Source organism: Asterias rubens, chromosome 19, assembly GCF_902459465.1.
Source record: "Asterias rubens chromosome 19, eAstRub1.3, whole genome shotgun sequence".
NCBI classification, from domain to species: Eukaryota; Metazoa; Echinodermata; class Asteroidea; order Forcipulatida; family Asteriidae; genus Asterias; species Asterias rubens.
The window spans coordinates 9,878,534-9,901,002 of record NC_047080.1 but is presented as its reverse complement, the minus strand read 5'-3'; the positions used below and the strand labels follow the sequence as shown (position 1 = coordinate 9,901,002).

General features: G+C 38.9%; 1 protein-coding gene across 1 annotated transcript; it reads left to right on the top strand.

The window, feature by feature from the left end:
- The first annotated feature begins 597 nt into the window (after window positions 1-597).
- LOC117303356 (heparan sulfate 2-O-sulfotransferase 1-like) lies at window positions 598-22,458 on the top strand. The gene is made up of 7 exons (XM_033787525.1): window positions 598-679; window positions 3,946-4,166; window positions 11,862-11,947; window positions 13,777-13,924; window positions 18,938-19,035; window positions 19,880-20,037; window positions 21,797-22,458. The coding sequence occupies exons 1-7, from the start codon at window positions 598-600 to the stop codon at window positions 22,015-22,017; spliced, it is 1,014 nt and encodes a 337-aa protein (XP_033643416.1). The 3' UTR covers window positions 22,018-22,458.
- Window positions 22,459-22,469: the final 11 nt, after the last annotated feature.

Sequence of the window (22,469 nt, the reverse complement as noted above, 5' to 3'; positions counted from 1 at the left end):
CCTGATTTAGGCCAACTCTACACAAGTGACATTAACAATACCATAGAAGCTATCTATTCTTACAGTATCTTGGTAGGAATCTAAACTGTAAGTCCTTGTATACTCCTCATAGTAGCGGTAATCCAAAGGTACTTTGAAAAACATTTAAAAGTTGTCGTTTTAATCAAGGGTTAGGAATGTCTCGGAGGCAAATTGGCCCGGCAGAAAGGTTTCTTTAGAAGAAAAACGCGCGGCAGTGATCACCACCGTCCATGCCTCCAACCAATTGAGATCGGTAGCTCCGGGGTAACGGGCCAAACAAGAGAATGACTAATAGAGCAATAAAGCCCGGGTTCCTAGCCGTCCCCACCGACAAAAGAGGAGAGATAATGAAATGTGACTTGAGTCTTAGTGGCGATTGAGTTGGTCCGACACTCACCGTGACATATTTCATGTTGGGGTGTAAAAAGAGACAGGATTCTTGCGAACTTCCTTTAGGAATTTGGAGCATTAATTGGGATTTTTTTTTTTTTGTTTTTTTTTTTTTTGCTAGCCGGATGAGGCCATGGGGGAGTGGTAGGGACAAGATTAGCAGAATGAGACCGGAATGAGATTGAAATGGGACAAAAGTTTCTCGGATTTAGACGTGAATGTGGGATGGCAGTTGAATACAGAGAGATTGATTTGAAACATTCAGACAGTGAGTCAGATTTGTTGCAAAACTTCTAAGTCCCAGTACGCTTTGTAGGGAGTATTCTGTTTACAGTCAAGTCCGTCTTGTTTTGTAGTGTGTGGTTTATAGACTATGTCTTATTTTGTAGTTTGTTGTGTATAGACTATGTCTGGCAGGCCTGTACATCTATGCTTCGTTTTTGAGAGGGCAAGGGCACCAAGGCATTTTCTCCTTGGTAAAGGCCACCCTATGAGGAAATAGCAAATTGCTACTGGAACATTTCAAGGGCACCAAGGCAATGACCAGGGGGCACGAAGAAAATCGCCTTTGTTTCCTCAATGAAGTATCATGCCCATCTTGTTTTGTAGTTTGTGGTTTGTAGACTTTGTCTTGGAAATTGTGGAAATAACAACTACCAGAATCCACAAAATAAAGAACTCAAATTAACCCACCGCACACACAGCGATTGCTGTGGTGCCTTATTATTTTGCTGTGGTGCCCTTTGCAAAGTTCCAATACAAATTTAATCTTTCTTCATTGATGTGCCCCTTACACAGGCCTGGAATGGATTTCACAAAGGTAGTCCTAACTTAGGACTAGTCCTAAGCAATGCTAAGAGATAGGACTGGTCCTAAGTTAGGACCAGTAACTCATTCTAACTTAGGACTAGTCCTAAGCAATGCTAAGAGATAGGACTGGTCCTAAGTTCATCCTAACTTAGGACTAGTCCTAAGTAATGCTAAGAGATAGGACTGGTCCTAAGTTAGTACCAGTAACTCATCCTAACTTAGGACTAGTCCTAAGCAATGCTAAGAGATAGGACTGGTCCTAAGTTAGGACCAGTAACTCATCCTAACTTAGGACTGGTCCTATCTCTTAGCATTGCCTAGGACAAGTCCTAAGTTAGGACTACCTTTGTGAAATCCACCCCTGGTATTTTATCTTTGAGAGGGCAAGGCTAGTTTACAAAGGGCACTTCCATTAGAAAATCCTAATGTCTATGGGAAACTTTTGCAGGGGCACCAAGACCAAGACCAGGGGGCAACAAAGGCCATGGCCTCTGTGTAATTTCCAGGCCTGCCCTTACCAGAGAAAAATTGCTGTGCCCCTTGAAGAATAAAATTCAAGGCTTGCAAATCAGAAAACTGTTTGATCATTTGTAGAGCATCTATTGCTTTAATATCTGGAGCATGAGGGAAGTGAACTCTGAGATCATCTCATCAATAACTTGCTCTCTTGTCTTACAACTTTTCTTAAGATAATTAAGAAATCGTTTTAGTTCCACCTAACGGAGCAGAAACTAAATCGCCATGTGAATTTAGTTTGTAATTGATGCACTCATTACGTCCCTGAGCGGGTTGATGTAGTGATGTCCTTCAAAGACGATCTCGAAAATTCCATCAAAAAAATAATATCCAGCCCACTGATTTTTCCGCCTAGCTCCCTTTTCCCTTTTCTGAATTAATGAATGAAGTCACTTGGTAAAAAAATTTAGCATGCGCATGTCGGCGCAAATAATGCGAATAGCAAGGTGATTTGTGTGCGGGGCTTATGTACATAAATGCACATATCATTGGGCATTTACCCATTTACAATCTGTATAGAGAGAGAGAGAGAGAGCTCAGATTTCATACGAGGGACAAACTCCAAAAACCAGGTGGCCGTTTGGAAAACGTGTTCTCTACTGGGCTTCCTGTCATTTGCTGACCCAGTTGCAACCCCCCTCTAGAAAGAAATCTGGTCAATAATTTTGCCCAGTTCGGGGTCTAGGCTGCTCATGTTTCGTCAGCCTCATTCGATGGAGGAGCCCCCCATCGATGCTGTTTGAAGTGTCTTTAAGATATGTTCAATTTGATATGGGTTGGAAGAGCCCTTGCCCGAACGCAGTGACACGTGGTGACGGCGAACGCGATTGGATTCCTAAATGCGGGGCGATATTTTTTCCTGACGGATGTTGTTTAGTTTTGATGTTAAGTATGATCCGAGGGACAGAGCATTAACTTCGCTGAGGGAAGTCACTGCCGAAGTACAGTGGCAAGAGTCTTGTGCTATAATCATTAGAATCATTTATGGCTGTAGAATTGGAAATGTTGAGCTGCAGTTCATTTGCACTACCTTAAAGTTGTACAGGATTGATAAACTTGGGCACAAATGTGTCTTAAGTTTACATAGTTTACTTTTAAAGACTCTGGACACTATTGGTAATTGTCAAAGACTAGCCTTCACAGTTGGTGTATCTCAACATATGCATAAAATAACAAACCTGTGAAAATTTGAGCTCAATCGGTCATCGAAGTTGCAAGATAATAATGAAAGAAAAATAACCCTTGTCACAAGAAGTTGTGTACGTTTAGATGGTTGATTTTGAGACCTCAAGTTCTAAATCTGAGGTCTCGAAATCAAATTCGTGGAAAATTACTTATTTCTCAAAAACTATGGCACTTCAGAGGGATCCGTTTCTCACATTGTTTTATACCATCAACCTCTCCCCATTACTCGTCACCAGGAAAGGTTTTATGCTAATAATTATTTTGAGTAATTTCCAATAGTGTCCACTGCCTTTAAGTTTACATAGTTTACGTTTAAACAACATTTCAACATACAATGCGCATATCTGTTACATAGCAGATCAAATGTAGACCTTGTGTCCAGAAATGTTGTCAAAATATATTTATGTTCTTGTTGACTTTTATGTTCTTGTTGACAGTTGATGTTTCCTAAGTTCAGATTGCAAAGTACATCATACAGTTGCGCCACCCATTGTCCAGTTGGTTGACTGTGGCTATGTCTGCAGTTGTTGCTTGTTGGTTTGGGCATTCTATGCTATGCCATGGGTATTCTAGTTATTATATTAAGCATAGAACTTTTTATACTCTGGTCATTAGGCAAATAACATTCATTTAATCTTTCTCAGCTCTCCGGGTGTATACAGCCCCTGGGCTGCCGCTACCCTCACATGTATCCATTTATACCCCTGGGTCAAAGCATCTTGCTCAAGGACACAAGTGTCATGACCGGGATTCAAACCCACTCTCCGATGACTAACTTTAAACCACCAGCCATCGATTTCACCAAACTCTTCCTAACTTAGGATTAATCTTAGGACTTAGGACGGGTTCAGTTCCGTATCCAAATACGTATGACGCATTGAATCCATCCTAAGTTAGGACCGTTTACTCGTCCTAACTCGAGTTAGGATTAATCCTAGCGTTTCGTGAAATCGGCTGCAGGGGTATTATATGGTCGAAACTTTTATCTGACATTTCTTTCCATCTTTTTTATCGTTTCTACAGAGGAAACTCTAGAAAAATCCAACAGCAGACGAATGCGAAGTACTCCGAGCATCGCCAGTAAATCCAGTACCGATGAATTCGTCGTCATTTACAACAGAGTGCCTAAAACAGGCAGTACCTCCTTCACGGGAATCGCGTACGACCTCTGCCATTCAAACAGATTCAATGTTCTACATATAAACACTACCAGAAATATGCACACCATGTCAGTAGCAGATCAGGTTTGTACATCTCTTGTTTCTTTTGAAAGTGGACACTATTGGTAGTTACTCAAAATAATTATCATCATGAAACCTTTCTTGATTACGAGTAATGGGGAGAGGTTGATGGTATAAAACATTGTGAGAAACAGCTCCCTCTGAAGTGACGTAGTTTTGGAGAAAGAAGTGATTTTCCACGGATTTGATTTTGAGACCTCAAGTTAAGAATTTGAGGTCTCGAATTCAAGCATCAGAAAGCACACACCTTCGTGTGACAAGGGTGTTTTTTCTTTCATTATTATCTCGCAACTTCAATGACCGATTGAGCTCAAATTTTCACAGGTTTGCTATTTTATGCATATGTTTAGATACACCAAGTGAGAAGACTGGTCTTTGACAATTACCAATAGTGTCCACTGTCTTTAAAACAATCGAATGGTTCAAAAAAAAATAAAGGTACACCTAATTGCCTTTAACCTCAATAAGACCATATTCATCCATTTAAGATGCACACACCAGTGTAAATACACCACATTCCTCCTCCTTGAAGATAATTTAGAGTCTGCGCTAACACTCCTTCATTTCGGAAGATGATTAAGTGGAGAACAAATAACACAGAGTAAGTTTAATGGATAAGCAATCAAGCCGAGGCGGATTCCAGGGGGTAGAAACTCATAAATATAAAGTTCAGGAAACTCAAACTGTGACTAGAAACTCAAATCAAGATGTGATATAAAACATTTGTATCCCACTAAGGCTCAAAATTTAGGAAGGCAGTTTCAGTTTTTAGATGTAGAGGGAAAAAACCCCAGAGAATTATTCCACGCAATCAGGCAGGGACTGAAAACCCACAGTTCTCCCAGTGGGATTTGAACCAGGGTCCTAGAGGTGGGAGGCGAAGCAAAGATACCACTATGCCAACCTGACTGTCTTTCATTACAAATAAGATTGGTTTAGTCGTACTTCTCGTAATTGCCTCCGACTTTATTACTGAGCATTGTTTCATCCTTTGCTCTGTGTCTGACTCACTCCCTTTCAAACGATTCCCAAACCTCGGATTGTTCTTGTCAAAACCCCAACAATCAATATCGGCTTAAATACATCTGGATGCCATAGCAGATTGCCTTACAGAATCCCCCACAGATTTGGAATCTCTTAATGACGTCACGTCTTCACTCGTCTTAAACGACAGCCTCCGCTTTTAGCAAGGGTCGTCCGCCCCCATTATTCTTGTCAAATCAATTTTCGTCAAATCAAAGCCGATACGGCAGGGGAGCCCCGTAACAATTAAAAGAACCAAGTTCATTCACACGTTCAAATCAATTGTACCAATCAATCCGGGCCCCTTTTATATACTCCTCCCAAGCCATACCTCACCTGTCACTAAGGGGGGGGGACTGGTGGGGGACTTTGAATGAAAGAACACCTGTTCTTTTGTTCGGGGGAGAGAGATGGGAGGGGATTCCCTTTCCATAGAGGGGAATGATTAGTAACAAAACGGTGATGCTTTTACGGGGTTGAGCTCGTGATTGGGACGTGGTTCAATTTCTCATAACCCGAAGCTCTGTGTTTTGTGCTGGACTTTATGACGGATAAAAGTGCTGGAAACGGCTTTTTTCGATGAGGTCCTAATGAGGCGTGATTTACTCACTTTTCCCCCTCGATGAAAACCAAATCAATCCGATGTCAAATTTGGATGTCCGTTGTACAGACAAGTTGAACATCCATTGCTGAAACTTTGGGGTCAACGACTCTCAAAGTAGGAGGGAACTATAAATAAATAGTGAAGTTGCGGGTACAACCGTGTGTAAATCTCTTTTGTGGGAGTGTTGGCTCTAAAAAGAGCTGCCGTGGTCTCAAAATTTCGAACAGTATACTCTGCTCGTCTTCAGGAGAATGCAGGACTACTCGTGGTGTTGGGAGCTTTTAAGCTCTTGAAGTGGCAAAAAAGATACCTGTCAATGCTTGAACAATTTTCTTAATTATTAATTCAAAATAAGGTTCTTCTGTCTCAATTATGTTTTACTCACTCCACCCTTCAGTGTACAATTCCGCTCTTTGTTGTACAGACACGTTGCACGTCCACTGCAGAAACTTTGGGGTCAACGTCTCTCAAAATCCAAGATACCTGTCATGCTTTGAAAAAAATGTTAAATTATTAAATCAAAATTATGTTCTTCTGTCTCAATCGTGTTTTACTCACTCCTCCCAAAACCATATCAATCCGATGTCCGAATTTCACTCTCCACAGACACGTAGAACATCCACTGCTGAAAACTTTGGGGTCAACGTCTTTCAAACTAAAAGAGATGTCTGTCATGCTTGAAGAAAAAAAAAAGTTAAATTATTAACGCAAAATTATGTTCTTCTGTCTCAATTATTGATTTCATACATCACCTCCTGGCTATAGTATGCAAAATTGAAAAGAATCTTCAGAATGTATAAAAACAAACCAGAGTAAGGAAGATGAAAATGTTACGCACATTAATAATTATAGTTTAGGTTTTTCTACAGTGCTTTATCACAGGTGTCTCAAGGCGTTCATTACATCTATGACAGCTACGCTATGATTATGATGATGATAGGTACGCTATGTATGAATTATGAAATCTTCTTGCAGCATCTTAGGCCCCAAAAAAATAATACCAGTTGATCGTCCGGATTTTTCAAAAAAGAGGAGGATGATGGCCTTTTTTTTTTTTTTTTTTTTTTTTTCTTCCCCCAAGATGGCCGCTTAGTATTTCAAATAAAACAGGCCACAAATTCTTCAGTTTGAAACACCGCAAACTTATTTTAAATCTATTTGCTTGAGGACCCGTGTTAACAGGGTCGGATTATTACACTAAAAAGATGTGGTAGGCTTTCACTAATATTGTGTTATGAAACAGACATTTACACGTGTTCGAGAGCATAACGCGTTTTAAAGGATGCATTTTTATTTATTTTTTATTTTGTACAAAAATCAAAACAAAAAAAAATAATATAAAAAATAAGGATGCGGCCCCCAAAAAGGATGCAGGCGGGGACGATCAACTGTTTTTTTAATTTATTTGGCCTTATAACGATTTACTACTGTGTCGCAATCTGCAGCACCAGAAGCACTGGGGGCAAACCTTTCTCTTAACGATAATGGACTGGGTTTTTAATGTCTATCACACAGCAAATGTGATTTAAAGGCAGTGGACACTATTGGTAATTACTCAAAATAATGATTAGCATAAAGCCTTAATTGGTAACAAGTTATGGGGAGAGGTTGATAGTATACAACATTGTGAGAAACGGCTCCCTGTGAAGTGACGTAGTTTTCGAGAAATAAGTAATTTTCCATGAATTTGATTTTGAGACCTCAGATTTAGAGTTTGAGGTTATTGAGCGTTCTCGGAAGGTCTTGAAAAACAAAGAGTCTGGTTTCAACCATCTTTCATCAACTGCCCTTTACAATGTAGCTAGAGCGGACGATAGTAATTACTCCAACGTCACTGCAATCTCTAGCTGAGCGTGTCTATGCGTCTTGATATTGACGGTCCGAGTAGTAGTGAATCTTTACAAACGCATCTCTCATCTACCCCTACAGCCGTTCTTCCACCTGTTCTTTGTTTGTCTTCAATATTCTCCTCCTCATATGGACGTTTGGAATTCAACTTTCCGGGCCCCGGTATATTTTAGTATGCACTACGCAAAATAATCTACATGCATTAAGAAGCCGCTGGCCCAGGGGGAGTCTTGAATTTATTGGCTAGCGTTTTGCAATTTTAAGTTTCCGGGCGAGAATGTTTCGTTCTACACAAAGACTTCATTATGAAAAATGAGGTAGAGTAAGCGAAGAATGGCGATTGTAAATGCAGAATTCAGCAATAAGCAGAGCCATGAATTTGGGCTCAGATGTTTCGAACAGTTGTGTGAACAAAGAAGTTCACATTTCATTTGGGGAAACAGTTTAGAGGCAAAGTAAGCCCTATACTTTTTCATTTTTAAACGTTTGATTATTTTAACCCTATATTAATGTGTACACGATAAACTAACAGATCTATACAAAAAAGTCATTTTAAAGGCAGTGGACACTATTGGTAATTACTCAAAATAATTATCCTCATAAAACCTAACTTGGTATTCCGAGTAATGGGGAGAGGTTGATGGTATAAAACATTGTGAGAAACGGCTCCATCTGAAGTGACGTAGTTTTCAAGAAAGAAGTAGTTATCCACAAACTTGATTTCGAGACCTCCGATTTAGATTTTGAGGTCTCGAAATCAAGCATCTGAAAGCACACAACTTCGTGTGACAAGAACGTTTTTTTCTTTCAATATTATCTTGCTACTTTGACGACCGATTGAGCTCAAATTTTCACAGGTTTGTTATTGTATGCATATGTTGAGATACACCAAGTGAGAAGACTAGTCTTTGACAATTACCAACAGTGTCCTCTGTCTTTAAAAGGTGGTTGCATTTTGAGAAATCGGCGAAAATGCAGAGCGAAATATCCATGTAAGAAGAATTATCCATAATGGGAATACACAATCTTAAAAACATTCTGAGGTCATGCTTCTCAGATTCAAATATTAGGGCATAAGAACTGTTATCTTTTGACACAACTGAATTACTTAGAAGTGAAATGTTCCTCATAATGCTTTATACTGAAGTGTCGTGGCCGAGCGGTTAAGAGCACCGAATTCAAACTCTGGTGTTTCTAATCAGCAGAGTGCGGGTTCAAATCCCCAGCCAAGACTGTGACGAAGCTGCTGTACCAAGAAAAAAATAAAAATAAAAACTAGTGGACTATTATATTTTTATACTTTTTAATTAGTCACCATCGTTCATCTTAACATGTTACTCACGTTCTCAATGCCAAACTCATTTGGGTATTAATAGCTTTCAAGCGGTACCCTGACTTTGATTTCACCGCCAGTAAAAAGATCGGAGCGGAAACTGGTTAGTTTCTTCCCCCGTTAGCGTTCGCACTCAACGGATCTTATTTCCAGTGGGACATGGGGAGTTGCAACGAGAGAACCCATACACTGCAGGGTGCACTTCAGAAAGTTTCGTATCGACGCTGTTTGATGTACCATAAAGGAATCATCATAAAGTTGGACATTCAGGAAACATTTGAGGCTGAAACTGGCTATCATCAGAGCCACTTCTACTCACAAAAGAGATTTTGTTTACATGTAGTCACCACAAACCTCGCTTACTTAGTATTTTCCACTGTGCGTAGCCTGAGGGTCTTATCTCACGAAACGTTTCTTATTGTGGGTTATTGTACATCTATATTAATAATGGCCTTTTTAAGAGCGCGAGTGTAGATGGATTGCACTAAGCGTCATTAACCACCATATTTGATGAAATGTGCATGCGTGCAAGGCTATCATTGGCTAAGAGCTGTGCGCAGCGCGTACATGTATGCACTTTTGCATTGTTTATACATCAAATATGGCTGTTGATGACGCTTAGTGCAATACATCTATTGCTTTGTGTGAACTAAGTCACCTATTAGTTTATTGGTTTTCATAAAATGCACACAAGCACATAATACAGTAATATAAATTAATTGAATAAGCAAAAAAAGACAAAGATTAAAAAGCTGAAAAATTAAAAATCACAAAATGAGAACAAATAAATTGGTAAAGAGTGAGGAATTACACAATCCATTTACCAAACACTTTTTTTTTTGTTTCTCTATTTTTTATTATTATAACAATATAAATATAACAAATGTAAATATTCAAACAATTTCAGAAAAATTAATTTACAAAATTGGGAAAATTTCTGCAGGTTTCAAAATTCAAAATAATTTTTTTTTTTTTTTTTTTTTTTTTTTTTTTAAGTGTAAGAATGATGCACAGAACATTGTCTGTAAAAATGAGATTAATTTATTCTTGACCACAAAAAGTTGTATCTGGGCTTCGAAGTGTAGCTATAAAGTAAACATTGATGTCAATATCTGATACTATCGATAATATCATGGTATATCACTCAGCCATCAGAGAGCCAACTGTATTGGGTGGCAGTGGATCGGGTATACACCAACAACAAAAACGAATTCCAACAAAAACCACTGCTTACCCATCCCCTTTAGCTGTTATGATGAAGTCCTACAACAATATTGAAACATGTATTGGAGTGCCTTGCCACAGGCCAATGCATTGTGATATGGGGGTGGCAAGCCGTCAATTGCTCATCCTCCAGGGTGAATAATTTAAAAGTTCTTTTTACTTGAGGGGGGTTGGTCCGATCAGTTTCTTAAAAAGGGTTTGATGGAACCTACATGTATAAGGCCAAATAAAACAAAAAACATGTTTCCTGTCCCCCGCCTGCTTTCTTTTTAGAGGATGCCTCTTTTTTTCCTTCTTTTTTTAATGATTCTTTTTAAAGGAATTTATTTGTGTGAACAGGGGAAGAAGACAAAAAAAACTTTAAAAATCTCAGCTAATCAAAATAAGTTTTGAAAAGAAGAAAAAAAGCCCAGCCGTTTTTGTCTTAAAAAAAACCCAAAAAACATAAACAAAACAGGCCCTTTTCCTTTAAAAAAAAAGGGGAAGACGCTAAACATGTTTTTATTTTTCCTAATACTCCTGTCCTGAATGCATGTCATCATTGTTTATCAAGAAGAAAGCAGGAGTGAAATTCAATCAATCGTAGCTTCAGACTCGCTGACGATGGAGTGTTATTTTTATGGCACTAATGTCCGTCTATATACACATCACTTTCCCCTCGATTTTTCCTTTCAAGAGGGTATTTTTTCAAGGGTCATCTGATGTGAAATGGATTTTCGGGGTGGATAATGAATTCTTGTTGTGGGTAAAGCCCCCTAGTTGCTGGCATTGTGAATCGATAAAGTTGTTACTGATGGAAGGTTGGGTTGGAGGTACCCTGTAAGCTTTGAGGGGTTAGAAAGAAGAGGAGATAGCTGACCCCTCCCCCCCCCCCCCACAAACGGCCTCTTAAGGTCGGTTTATAGTCTGTTGCGCGATGGATATCTTGCGCGCGATATTAAGACTGATACTAAGTCTTTTTATAGTCGCGCGTAAAGATTTCCATCGTGCGATCATCGTGCAACAGACTATTAACCGGCCTTAACTGTGGACCCTCCTTTGTCCTGACAAAGAACAACTCTTTGTCCTAACAAAGAATAATAATAATAATTATAATAAGACTTGTAATGCGCACGTATCCACCCTGCTGGGTGTTCAAGGTGCAGAGTAGACCCCGTTGTTTTCCGTTGTGATAGGAATCGTGCACCTATTGTTCCTTTCTGTTAAAATTTCTTGGTTTGAATGTAACCAAAATACACGCAACCTAAGGGGATCCTGTTTGTGGGGTCTTGCTATTATTGTTTTATTATTGTTCTATTATTTATAATAGATGTTAAATTTGCATAGAGGATCAAGAATATTAATTTTGGTTTTTACCCATACACCGATGTGAGTTAGCACTGTATACTCAGTACTTTCCCGAGTCCTGTGAACAAATATTACAGGCATATTACTCGGGTGGGGTTGGAACCCACGACCCTTGCAATTCTACAGCAGTGTCTTACCAACTAGACTACCGAAGTTGCCCGGTAGCTAGAAGCAGTTCGAGCAGTTCATGTTTTGGCAGCGGGTACTGCAACGATATATAATAGATGTTAAATTTGCATTGGGGAATTGCAAGGTTCGGTTCACCCACCCAAAAAAGGATAATATAATGTCTTTGTTTTTCCTTTCTATTTTGTTGCAGATGAAATTTGTTCACAACGTCACGAGTTGGACAGCAAAGAAACCAGCGTTTTACCATGGCCACTTAGCATTTATAGATTTTGGAAGGTGAGGGAGTTAACATCGGCATAGGCCCAGTTCATAGAGTTCCTTAAGCACCTTAGCACAACAAAATTATGCTTACCATAATATGGTTACCAGCAAAACTATCATATCACATACCATCTTTGACTGGTATCCGTGCTTACGTCAAGCGAACTTCACAGATAAGCAGGAAATTTTTGCTTGTGCGCGTGCAGAATCAACGTTACTAGGTATTCTTCGCTTACACAGCTAGAGCATACATTTGGCGCCTGCACAGTTAACAGAGAATGGTGACCGTAAGCGCAGAATTCGGCAGTAAGCAGAGCCATGAAATTTGGCCTCATTTACTCATTGACTCTCGTTGACGTGTTTTTCACTGACTCTCTTTAAAGGGAAGGTACACGTTTGGTAATTACTCAAAACAAATATTATCATAAAAACTTACTTGGTAATGAGTAATGGAGTGCTGTCGATAGTATAAAACATGGTGAGAAACGACTCCCTCTGAAGTAAAGTAGTTTTTGAGAAAGAAGTAGTTTCACACTAAAATAATAAAAACTTCTAGCTAGAAGTCTTTTATTCCTACCTGAAAGCACACAAATTCGTTCGACAAGAATGTTTTTTTCTTTCATCAATTTCTTGCAGGTTTGATGACCAATTGAGCCCAAATTTTCACAGACTTGTTATTTTATGGTTATGATGGGATACACCAAGTGAGAAGACTGGTCTTTGACAATTACCAAACGTGTACCTTCCCTTTAACTGACAGTTCATTATTGACCCTTCTCCCCTTTCCCCCATATCCTGTTAAACTTCTGTTTACTCACTGTCTCCTTCTGACAGCCATCATTGAAAGTTATTTGTCCCGTCATAACATTATGATAGTAAAATCATGTTACTGGAATTTGCCCATGGGTCAAAATTACATTTACCGTCATTTAATAGCCATGAAGTATCAATTTTCACGACGTCGCCCCATATGCCGTCGTCCCGATCCTGTGTGTGACGGACACAGAGAAGACCAGATGCTTTCTGCATCATTAAGCTTTGATCAACGAGGGTTTTGGTCTGACAGACTGGCATCCTTTGGAGCTTGTTGTCATCAGCTCAAAAGAAAAAAATAGAAGGGTGACTCCTCTAACCCTCAATTTGTTCAAGTCTTTGTTTTCTGGTGCGCAATGACTGTGTCAATGAGTCATGATAAATACGGGTTGATCTGTATACCATGTGCTCTCAAGATAGCTTTTTTGTATATTAATCTTTCATTAGTCTCACAATACCTCATTGAAATTGCCTGTTTTTTTATCAAGGTTTAAAGGGAAGGTATGGTTTGGTTAATCACTCTTAAATTTGATGGCGATACAAACCTTTGATTAGAAGCCTACAGCAGCTTTTGATGGTTTAACAAAATTTGAGAAACATTTCACTTCAAAGTAACGTGGTTGTGTAAAAAAATATATCAAATTTTATGCGTCAAAAGTTTTTGAAACTAAGATTTGATCAATATTTATATTGATAATTAATTAGAACCAACTGATATTTGTATTGATCAATTGGAACCAATCTAAAAAAATATTGATCAATTAGGACCAAGCTGTATATTACTGATCGTATTTATTAGCCAATCAATATTCGTTTTTGATCAGTCTGGAACCCATTATTATTTGCAGTGATCAATTAGAACAACTATCATTTGTACAGAGGTTGTTTCAAAATAATTCATATTTGTAGAGATTGTTTGGAACAATCAATGTTTGTCTTGGTCTTTTGGAACCAATCAATATTTGACTCGTCATTTGGAACCAATTGATACTTATGTTGACTATTTTGAACTAATTTGTTTGACACTGTAGCTATGGATCATCACAGCAGCCACTTTACATTAACATCATCCGTCGACCTCTAGATAGACTAGTATCTTACTACTACTTCTTAAGAAACGGAGACGATTTACGACCAAAGCTGAGGCGGGCAAGACAACAAGGAAGTACATATAAAGAGGTAAGAAGAGAGTGAGGAACATCTTGAGATGGTTGCTTCAATATAGATGTCAGAGATGTTAAATTTGCATCGGGATAAATAATATTATATATATACTTTTTTTTACCCATACACCCTTGTGTCTTAGCACTGTATACTCAGTACTTTCCTGAGTCCTGTGAAAAAAATATTACAGGCATGTTACTCGGGTGGGATTCGAACCCACGACCCCTGCAACTCTAGAGCATTGTCTTACCAACTAGACTACCAAGGTTGCCCGGTAGCTAAAGGCAGTTTGAACCCTATTTTTTGGCAGCGGGTACCGCAACGATATAGAGATATAGGATTTGGGGCATTGCATGGTGTTGAGGTATCAATGTATATTTTGGTTTGCGGTAACACCATGTGTGTATCTACTTGCCAGGTAGAGTTTGTTCTTAGAGAACTGTCTTGCTAAATTCTACTGCCGCGGAGTAGATAATCGGAGGTTCGGGAGACTTCTCAGAGATATAAGAGATGTTAAAGTATATTTTTAAAAAAATTGTTTTTATAGATGTCTCCGGAGAAAGTTATTTAGTCAAAATATATGTAGGTGTATAATAAAATAGTCAATGGTAAAAGAAATTCCTTTTTTCTTTTTTTTCTGTTTTTCCCTTCTTTTTTTACCCCGAAATTGTGGATAGGTGGTTCAAAAGAAATAACTGAGAAACAAAATTCAGTTGTTATTAAAAAACATTAATTAACCAAATGAAAAAGAAGAAGTAAAAATACCCAGCAGCTGGCCAAGATCTTCAATTTTAGTCCTGATTAAACTGCAAAGTTGTTTGTTTGAGCTGTTGTTGGAGAACTTTGACCTAAAATACAATGTAGCTGGTTCACTGGAGGCATTACTTTGTTCTTAAGTGTAATTTTTTTTAGCATTGACTATTCTGTTCTAAGAAGTCCTAGACTAATAATGATGAACAAAATATCAAATATTGTTTTGATTTTACAGATGTGTTGACCAGACTTGTGTATTTCTCTAAGCGCGCCATAACTTTTTTGACTCCAAACCCAAGAAAGGTTTTTCATTTTTATTGAGGTATTTGACTCACTCACCATTTGAGGTCGTTGTTTATTTATATTTAAACTAAGTACATGAAGTACAAGCTTGAATTGACCTGGGTATAACGCACTCAACCATGGCTCGCTTTTAACGTTCATTAATCATCATAAGTTGATTATTGTCTCTCTCTGAAGTCGTTGTCAGGCGCCGAACTTGCATCACACATGGATGTAATGTTTCTCTTCTCCGCCCTCCTGAGATAAAACTCCCGACATAATTCCGCAAAGATGGTTTCATAATTACGTATAATGCTTCCCCTTTAGTGGATAGAAATCTCTTGGGGGGCTGCGCCATTTGATTATAAATCCGTCAAAAAACCAGCAGAGTGCTTCTCATTCCCGTATTGTTTTTCACTGTCACATCTGTTTTAATTGAGTAAGTCTTCGGAGCTTGAATCGAGGGAACTGAGAATTGACTTTTTTATTATTATTTTTTCTTCTCGGTCGTTCATATTCCTGATTCCTCAGGAGATATTGATCTTGATTTGTAATTTGGCAAGGTTTAAAAAAGTACTGCATCCTCAGAAGATTTCAGAATTGGTTCTGATGATGAGGGATTTAAGGAAATTAGGTTTGTTGGATTTGAGAGGCCACCAGTCGCGATAACCCCCCAAATGATAGGAAGTCCAGGCAGGGACTGGTTTTGATTTACTGAATTTGGGCACAAGGATTGTGGTATGTTCCTTCCCGAGTCACTCCAGGGACTCATTGGTACAAATAGCTAAACCATGCAAAGCAGAAATGAAATATTACAACATGAAGTGGGTAGGACAAGTCCATGCCAAGAATGTCGGATCTAGAAAGAGCTAATCTCTTTCTTTCTCAGGAGGATATCTGAGTTTCTAACTTCACAAGGAGCTTTTGCAGTGGTGTAGAACCAGAGCTCTTTAAGTTGATGAGTAGAAAATCTGCTAAGCAAATTTACTTTGCTTGGTGACTCATTGGTACAAATTACTGAACCATGCAAAGCAGAAATGAAATATTGGTGACATGAAGTGGGCAGGACAAGTCCATGCAAAGAATGTCGAATCTAGAAGGGACTAATCTCTTTCTTTCTCAGGAGCCTTTGCGATGATGCAGAACCAAAGCTCTTTAAGTTGATGAGTAGAAAATGAGCTAAGCAAATTTATTTTGTTTGGTGACTCATTGGTACAAATTACTGAACCAAGCAAAGCAGAAATGAATTATTGCTGACATGAAGTTTGCTGGACACATTAATGCCAAGAATGTCGGATCTAGAAGGGACTAATCTCCTTCTTCCTCGGGAGCCTTTGCGATGATGCAGAACCAGAGCTCTTTAAGTTGATGAGTAGAAAATCTGCTAAGCAAATTTATTTTGTTTGGTGACTCATTGGTACAAATTACTGAACCATGCAAAGCAGAAATGAAATATTGCTGACATGAAGTTGGCTGGACACATTAATGCCAAGAATTTCGCTCTAAAAAGGGAATCTCTTTCTTTCTCGGGAGCTTTTGCGATGATGCAGAGCTCTTTAAGTTTGATGAGTAGAAAATCTGCTGAGCAAATTTATTTCATTCTAACTCGGGAGCTTTTGCGATGATGCAGAACCAGAGCTCTTTAAGTTGATGAGTAGAAAATCTGCTAAGCAAGTTTAGTTGCTGGGTGGGTGGTGACTCGTTGGTACAAATGCATGAACCATGCAAGGCAGAAATGAAATATTGCTAACGTGAAGTGGGCAGGACAAGTCCAACCTTAATCTGTTAAGCAAAATGTGCTTAGCTATTTTCTGTGCTTAAGCAGCTCTATGATATGTGGCCCAGGGTAGCATTACAAATGGTCTTAAAAAGTCTGGAAGTTCTGGGGCGACTAGTGAAATTTACTACTCGACTAGTCGCACCTCAAATAGTCGCGACTAGGACACGAGTCGCAACTAAATTTTGATTCTCAAGATGCAATGTGGCAATGGTTACCGCAAGCGCAATATAGTAGAATTCAAGCTTAAAGGATTCAAGGTTTGTGTCACTGATGTCTGATTGTGTTTTGTAGTCGTGATCAACACAATGTGTTCACCAAACAGGTAGTCGCGACCATTTTTAAAGTAGTCGTGGTGGCATGATTAGTCGATTAGTTGAAAAACGGTAGTCGCGACTCGACTACGACACTGGTCGCACTAGTCACCCAGGCCTACTTTTTAGTATGTGTGCAGGTAGTCTGTTTATTCTTCAAGAAAAATACTAGACATCTGTCTGTTTCTGTTGTATCTGTCACGGTTTTATTCATTCCAAGTCATCGACCTCATCCGATAATCAAATTAAAAAATGTTCTGATCCCTCACACGGCGAACCTAAATGGCCTTTAACACTCATAAACATCCTTTAGAAATATGGTTTTAAAAGGCTATAACTCTTGAGATGATTGAATGGAGCTTTTAATGTCTGAGAGAGAGGGTTTTAGGGTGGTTGTTTGTTTCATTTCAGAACATTTTAAAGTCTCTTGAGTAACAAGGTTATCCACCTTTTATTGGCTCAATTTCATAAAGCTGTTGAAGGAGAAAATAATAATTGCTTGGCAATTTTCTTTGCTGAGCAAAAAAAGAGTGTACACCAGTTGCACCAATGTAAACTTAATGGTAAACTTAATGGAATTTTGGCTGGTAACCAGTTTCTGCTAAGCAATATTTATCTGTGCTTAGCAAGTTTTTCTGCTTACTGGGTTTATGCAATTGGGCCCTGGGCTCAATTTCATGGAGCAGCTTCAGCAGAAAATATTGCTTGATATTTTCTTGCTTAGCAGAAATTAGCAGGTTACCAGTCACAAATTGTACATGTGACAAGGTACTTTGGCTGGTAACCTTATTTTGGTAAGCATAGTTTTTTGTGCTTGTAAGCAGCTCTGTGAAATTGGGCCCTGGAGATGCTGACTTGACAAGAAAAAAACATCTCAACTCTACTCCCAGTAGAATCTGAAAATCTCACCAAAAATGTGCCTTTTTTATTACCGTTCAAAGGGGTGACTTTGGACAAATATTACCTGATTTTCCTAATATTTTGTATACACTGTAATTCTGTGGTTCATGTTTGTATTGAATAGCATCAATATTAAAGAACAGCATGTGATATCGCGCCAACTTTCTTATACTTTTCTTGGGGGGGGGGGGGGTCAAACCTTGTCCAAAGACACCCCAGGGTTTAGGGTGACTTTGGACAGCCAACTGTCTCTGTAAAGATACTGTTCTCATCCCTGGGTATTAATCAACAGTAGGCCAACTGCTTTCTTTTGATTACTTAGTTTTTAATCAGTAGAGTTTGACCTTTCATCACGCGGTCAACTTTTGAGTAACGCAACACAAGTGCTTGTCCAGTCTTGTGTTGCATACTCAAAAGTTGATGAGCATTGTTGTCGGAAAATTGTAATATCAGTGACTTTTATATACAACCTGTGATCTTCATGTAGGGTGGCTGTGCATTTGATTAGTTTCCCTGGGCCGGCTCACACAGTTGATGGTTTAAGGGTGAAAATGTGTGTCAAACTTCTTGAAAGAGTCCTGTTGAATTACAAACAAAATGGTGGCCTTTGAGAAAGGTTTTTTAGTTTGACATGACGATACGCACCTCGGTCAGCCCAGGTCGACCCAGGGAAGCTAATCGAATGCACTCATGGAACCAGTGATCTTTATGTAGTACCAGTGATCGTTATTCTAGTAACAGCGAAAACCAATCCCATTTCTCATTCCTGCCATTGTCATTATAAATCAATAGTCTTTAGTAACGATGATACTTCTTCCTTGATCTAACCAGGGAAGCTAATCCAACCCACCCATGGAACCAGTGATCTTGATGTCGTACCAGTGATCTTTATTCTAGTAACAGCATAAACCAATCCCATCTCTCATTCCTGCCATTGTCATTATAAATCAATAGTCATTAGTAACGATGATACATTGTACTCTTCTTGGTCTCTCATGGCAGACATTCGATCAGTGCGTCGCCAGACGAGGCTACGATTGCTCGGAGCAGAAGCTGTGGATTCAGGTACCCTTCTTCTGTGGACATGCTCAGGAATGCTGGTGAGTCTTGGCTCCAGACTGCAGACAGCTATAGGCTAGATCAATGCTGTCAAAAGTCAAAAACTAAACAAAGAAAACCCAATCACAGTCTTGAAAACAACATGATCATAATACTCGCCCAAGATCCAAGACTACACGTCTATATCTTTTTTAGAAAAAAGAGACGCGGGTCTGAAAACTTTAAATCTTTACAGCCAATCCTTACAGACATTGTTTACAAGTTTTTGCAGTCGTCATGATATTCTTCCTACGTTAGTCTGATTTCCCATATTTGTTAACCCCATAGAGTTATATATAAGAGCAAGAGGGCGCACTGGTGATGCTGCTTGCACAAACGCGACGGGACCGCAAGGAGACACGCGCGCCATTCTGCATGTGCGTTGAATATGAAGTACACATTGGAATTTGTGTTTATTGAATGCTATGCGATGCTGTTTTGTCAACTTACAAAATGCCCGTACAAACACACGCTGTGCGCTGCTTTTTTTGTCAACTTAGGAAATGGCAGCATGCGCACATACCGGGCCGCGTGTACAGGCCAGTGCGCCCTCTAGTTCTTATGTATAACTCTTTGGTTAACCCTCAGAAAGAAAAAAAAACAGCCTACTTTTTCCCAAGGACCAGGGGTGGTTTCACGAAGAGTTAATACTACTCTTATCGCGATTTAGGACAAATTACTCATCCTAACTTAGGACTAGCCTTAAGTTTTTATTAATCCTTAGGACTTGTCCTAAGTTAGGGCTATCTTTGTGAAATCGACCCCTGATCGTTCCTGTTTTTGCACGCAGTACTCTTCCCCTTTTCACTGGTGACCCCCATTATCAACTTATTGTTCTTCTTACAGGGTTCCCGGTAGCCGCTGGGCGTTAGAGCAAGCCAAATTCAACTTAGCCAATCATTATATGCTAGTAGGAGTTACGGAGGAGATGGAGGAGTTTGTTATTATGTTGGAATCAGCGCTGCCCTCTATGTTCAGGGGTGCCGTGGAATTATTCAGAACAGGTTTGTCATATACCATTTGTAAGCATCATTCTCCCTTAAAGGAACAGTACAGAATTAGTAAGAAAAAAGCTTGTCTAAGATCACAGATTTAGATAAAACTTACACGGTCTAATGATGATGATAGTAGAAAACAATTTTCAGCTGAGGAAAACTGCACAAGATGGTACATGCGACATGCTATCTTGGCTGTAACCTGAATCTGTGAGCAAAATGTCTTTATGCTTAGCTAGTTTCTGTGCTTAAACATTAAAGCAGTTCTATGATATTGGGCTGTTAAAGGTTATTATTTTGGTACAAAATAATTAGTTTCCAGAGCAGCTACATTCCATGCGTATTCCATGCCCCGTGGCGTTATGGGGGCGGAGTGTAAACCCCATCCCTTTAAAGCCATTGGACACTTTCGGAAGAGAACATTTTTTTTTTAAAAGTTACAGATTTACAAATATTTACAGGGTTTACAGAAGGTAATGGTGAAACACTTCTCTTGAAATATTATTCCATGAAATGCTTTACTTTTTGAGAAAACATTAAAACAATTATCAATTCTCGATATCGAGAATTACAGATTTATTTTAAACACATGTCATGACACGGCGAAACGTGCGGAAACCAAGGGTGGGTTTTCCCATTATTTTCTCCCGACGATTGAGCCTAAATTTTCACAGGTTTGTTATTTTATATATAAGTTGTGATACATGAAGTGTGGGCCTTTGGACAACACTGTTTTACCGAAAGTGTCCGATGGCTTTAAAGCCTACATAAGTATGTTATATTACAATTAGATTTATAGCAAATGAAAACCTATGGTCAATGGTTAGTATTTATTTATACAGGCGGCTTAATTGCTCTGAATGGAGACCGTTCATTTTACCACAAGTCCATACTTTATGTGTCAGTTTTGAATGTTGTCACATTTTTTTTTCCACATGAGGTGAGATTTGTGGATGTCTGAAACAGACTTGAGTTCCTTATATCTGTCAGCTTTCATTTGATATAATCAAAGCTGTGAAAGCTGCTGTAATAACAGAAGCTGTTTGCCTGACACTTATTGACTTATAAAACAAGCTTAAAGGTTAGGATTGTCTCCATGAAATGTTGTCCACTGTCCAATTGCACGATAAAAACACCACGCCTGTCCCAGTGGTCCGGCTGGCTAGTTTATCAATTCCTACATCTATATATAAACCACATTATTTTGTTTGAGAGGCTAAAGACACTGGACACTATTGGTAATTGTCAAAGACCAGTCTTCTCACTTGGTGTAGCTCAACATATGCATAATATAACAAACCTGCAAAAATTTTGAGCTTGATTGGTCGTCGGAGTTGCGAGATAACTATGAAAGAAAAAACACCCTTGTCACACATAGTTGTGTGCTTTCAGAATCTAAATCTGAGGTCTCAAAATCAAATTCGAGGAAAATTACTTCTTTCTCAAAAACTACGTTACTTCAGAGGGAGCCGTTTCTCACAATGTTTTATACTATCAACAGTTCCCCATTGCTTGTTACCAAGTAAGTTTTTATGCTAACAATTATTTTGAGTAATTACCAACAGTGTCCACTGCCTTTAAGTGCCTTGCTCATAGGATCATGAATACTTGATCAATGGCATCATTTATTTTCCTCGATTTAGAAACATTCATCAATTGTGTTGACTCGATTGTGTTCAAAATGTCCATGTAACTTTCAAAGGGACTTAAAATTTGAGGTTCTTCCGTTTCTAATAACACCTTTTTTCCTGTCCTCACTCTTCATCAGGTCAAAAGTCCCACCTACGGAAAACATCACACAAGCTCGCCCCCTCGGAAGAAACCGTCAAGTTCTTTCAAGCCTCATCGATCTGGGAAGTCGAAGAAGAATTCTACAACTTTGTGCTGGATAACTTTCACATGCAGAAAAAGCGCAGTCTAAAGACAGTCGACGGTGCCGTGGTGCCAATCAGCGGGCAGTTCCTATACGAGAAAATCCGCCCCAAGTGACATACAAGATGCCCCCGGGTCCATTTATAAAACACAAGTATTCTTGTCTTCTTTGTTCCTCGGGCGTCCATTTCTTCTGCATCTTCTTCCATCTTCTGGTTTTATGGGAGAAAAGAATGAGTGGACAGCTCCGGGTTTCAACAGTTATGTTTTTTTTATGTTACTTTAATTTGTTGAAGGTTCTTCTTCAATTCATACAAGAATTGACAGAATGTTGAAAGTTTTTGTTTCGTTTTGTTCCAAGTCACAGTGATGTTTATCAAGCGTTTGTAAGACCAACTCATGATATTCATTCCAATTTTTAAAGACGATCATCCGAGCATACTGATAAAAATGTTGAGTTGTCAACCACCGGTTTCTCTCAGAAGCAAAACTACTCAAAAGAGAGTTACACATGGTGCTACCGCAACCTCACTGATTATGCTCCCACTATGCAAAGAATCAAACAATCA

Bases quoted from the DNA above. Each gene is read 5' to 3' on its own strand.
- LOC117303356 (XM_033787525.1), top strand. From the start codon at position 598: ATGGGACAAAAGTTTCTCGGATTTAGACGTGAATGTGGGATGGCAGTT. The intron at 11,948-13,776 runs GTGAGGGAGTTA...TTGACACTGTAG, and splicing joins GCATTTATAGATTTTGGAAG to CTATGGATCATCACAGCAGC. The intron at 20,038-21,796 runs GTTTGTCATATA...ACTCTTCATCAG, and splicing joins CGTGGAATTATTCAGAACAG to GTCAAAAGTCCCACCTACGG.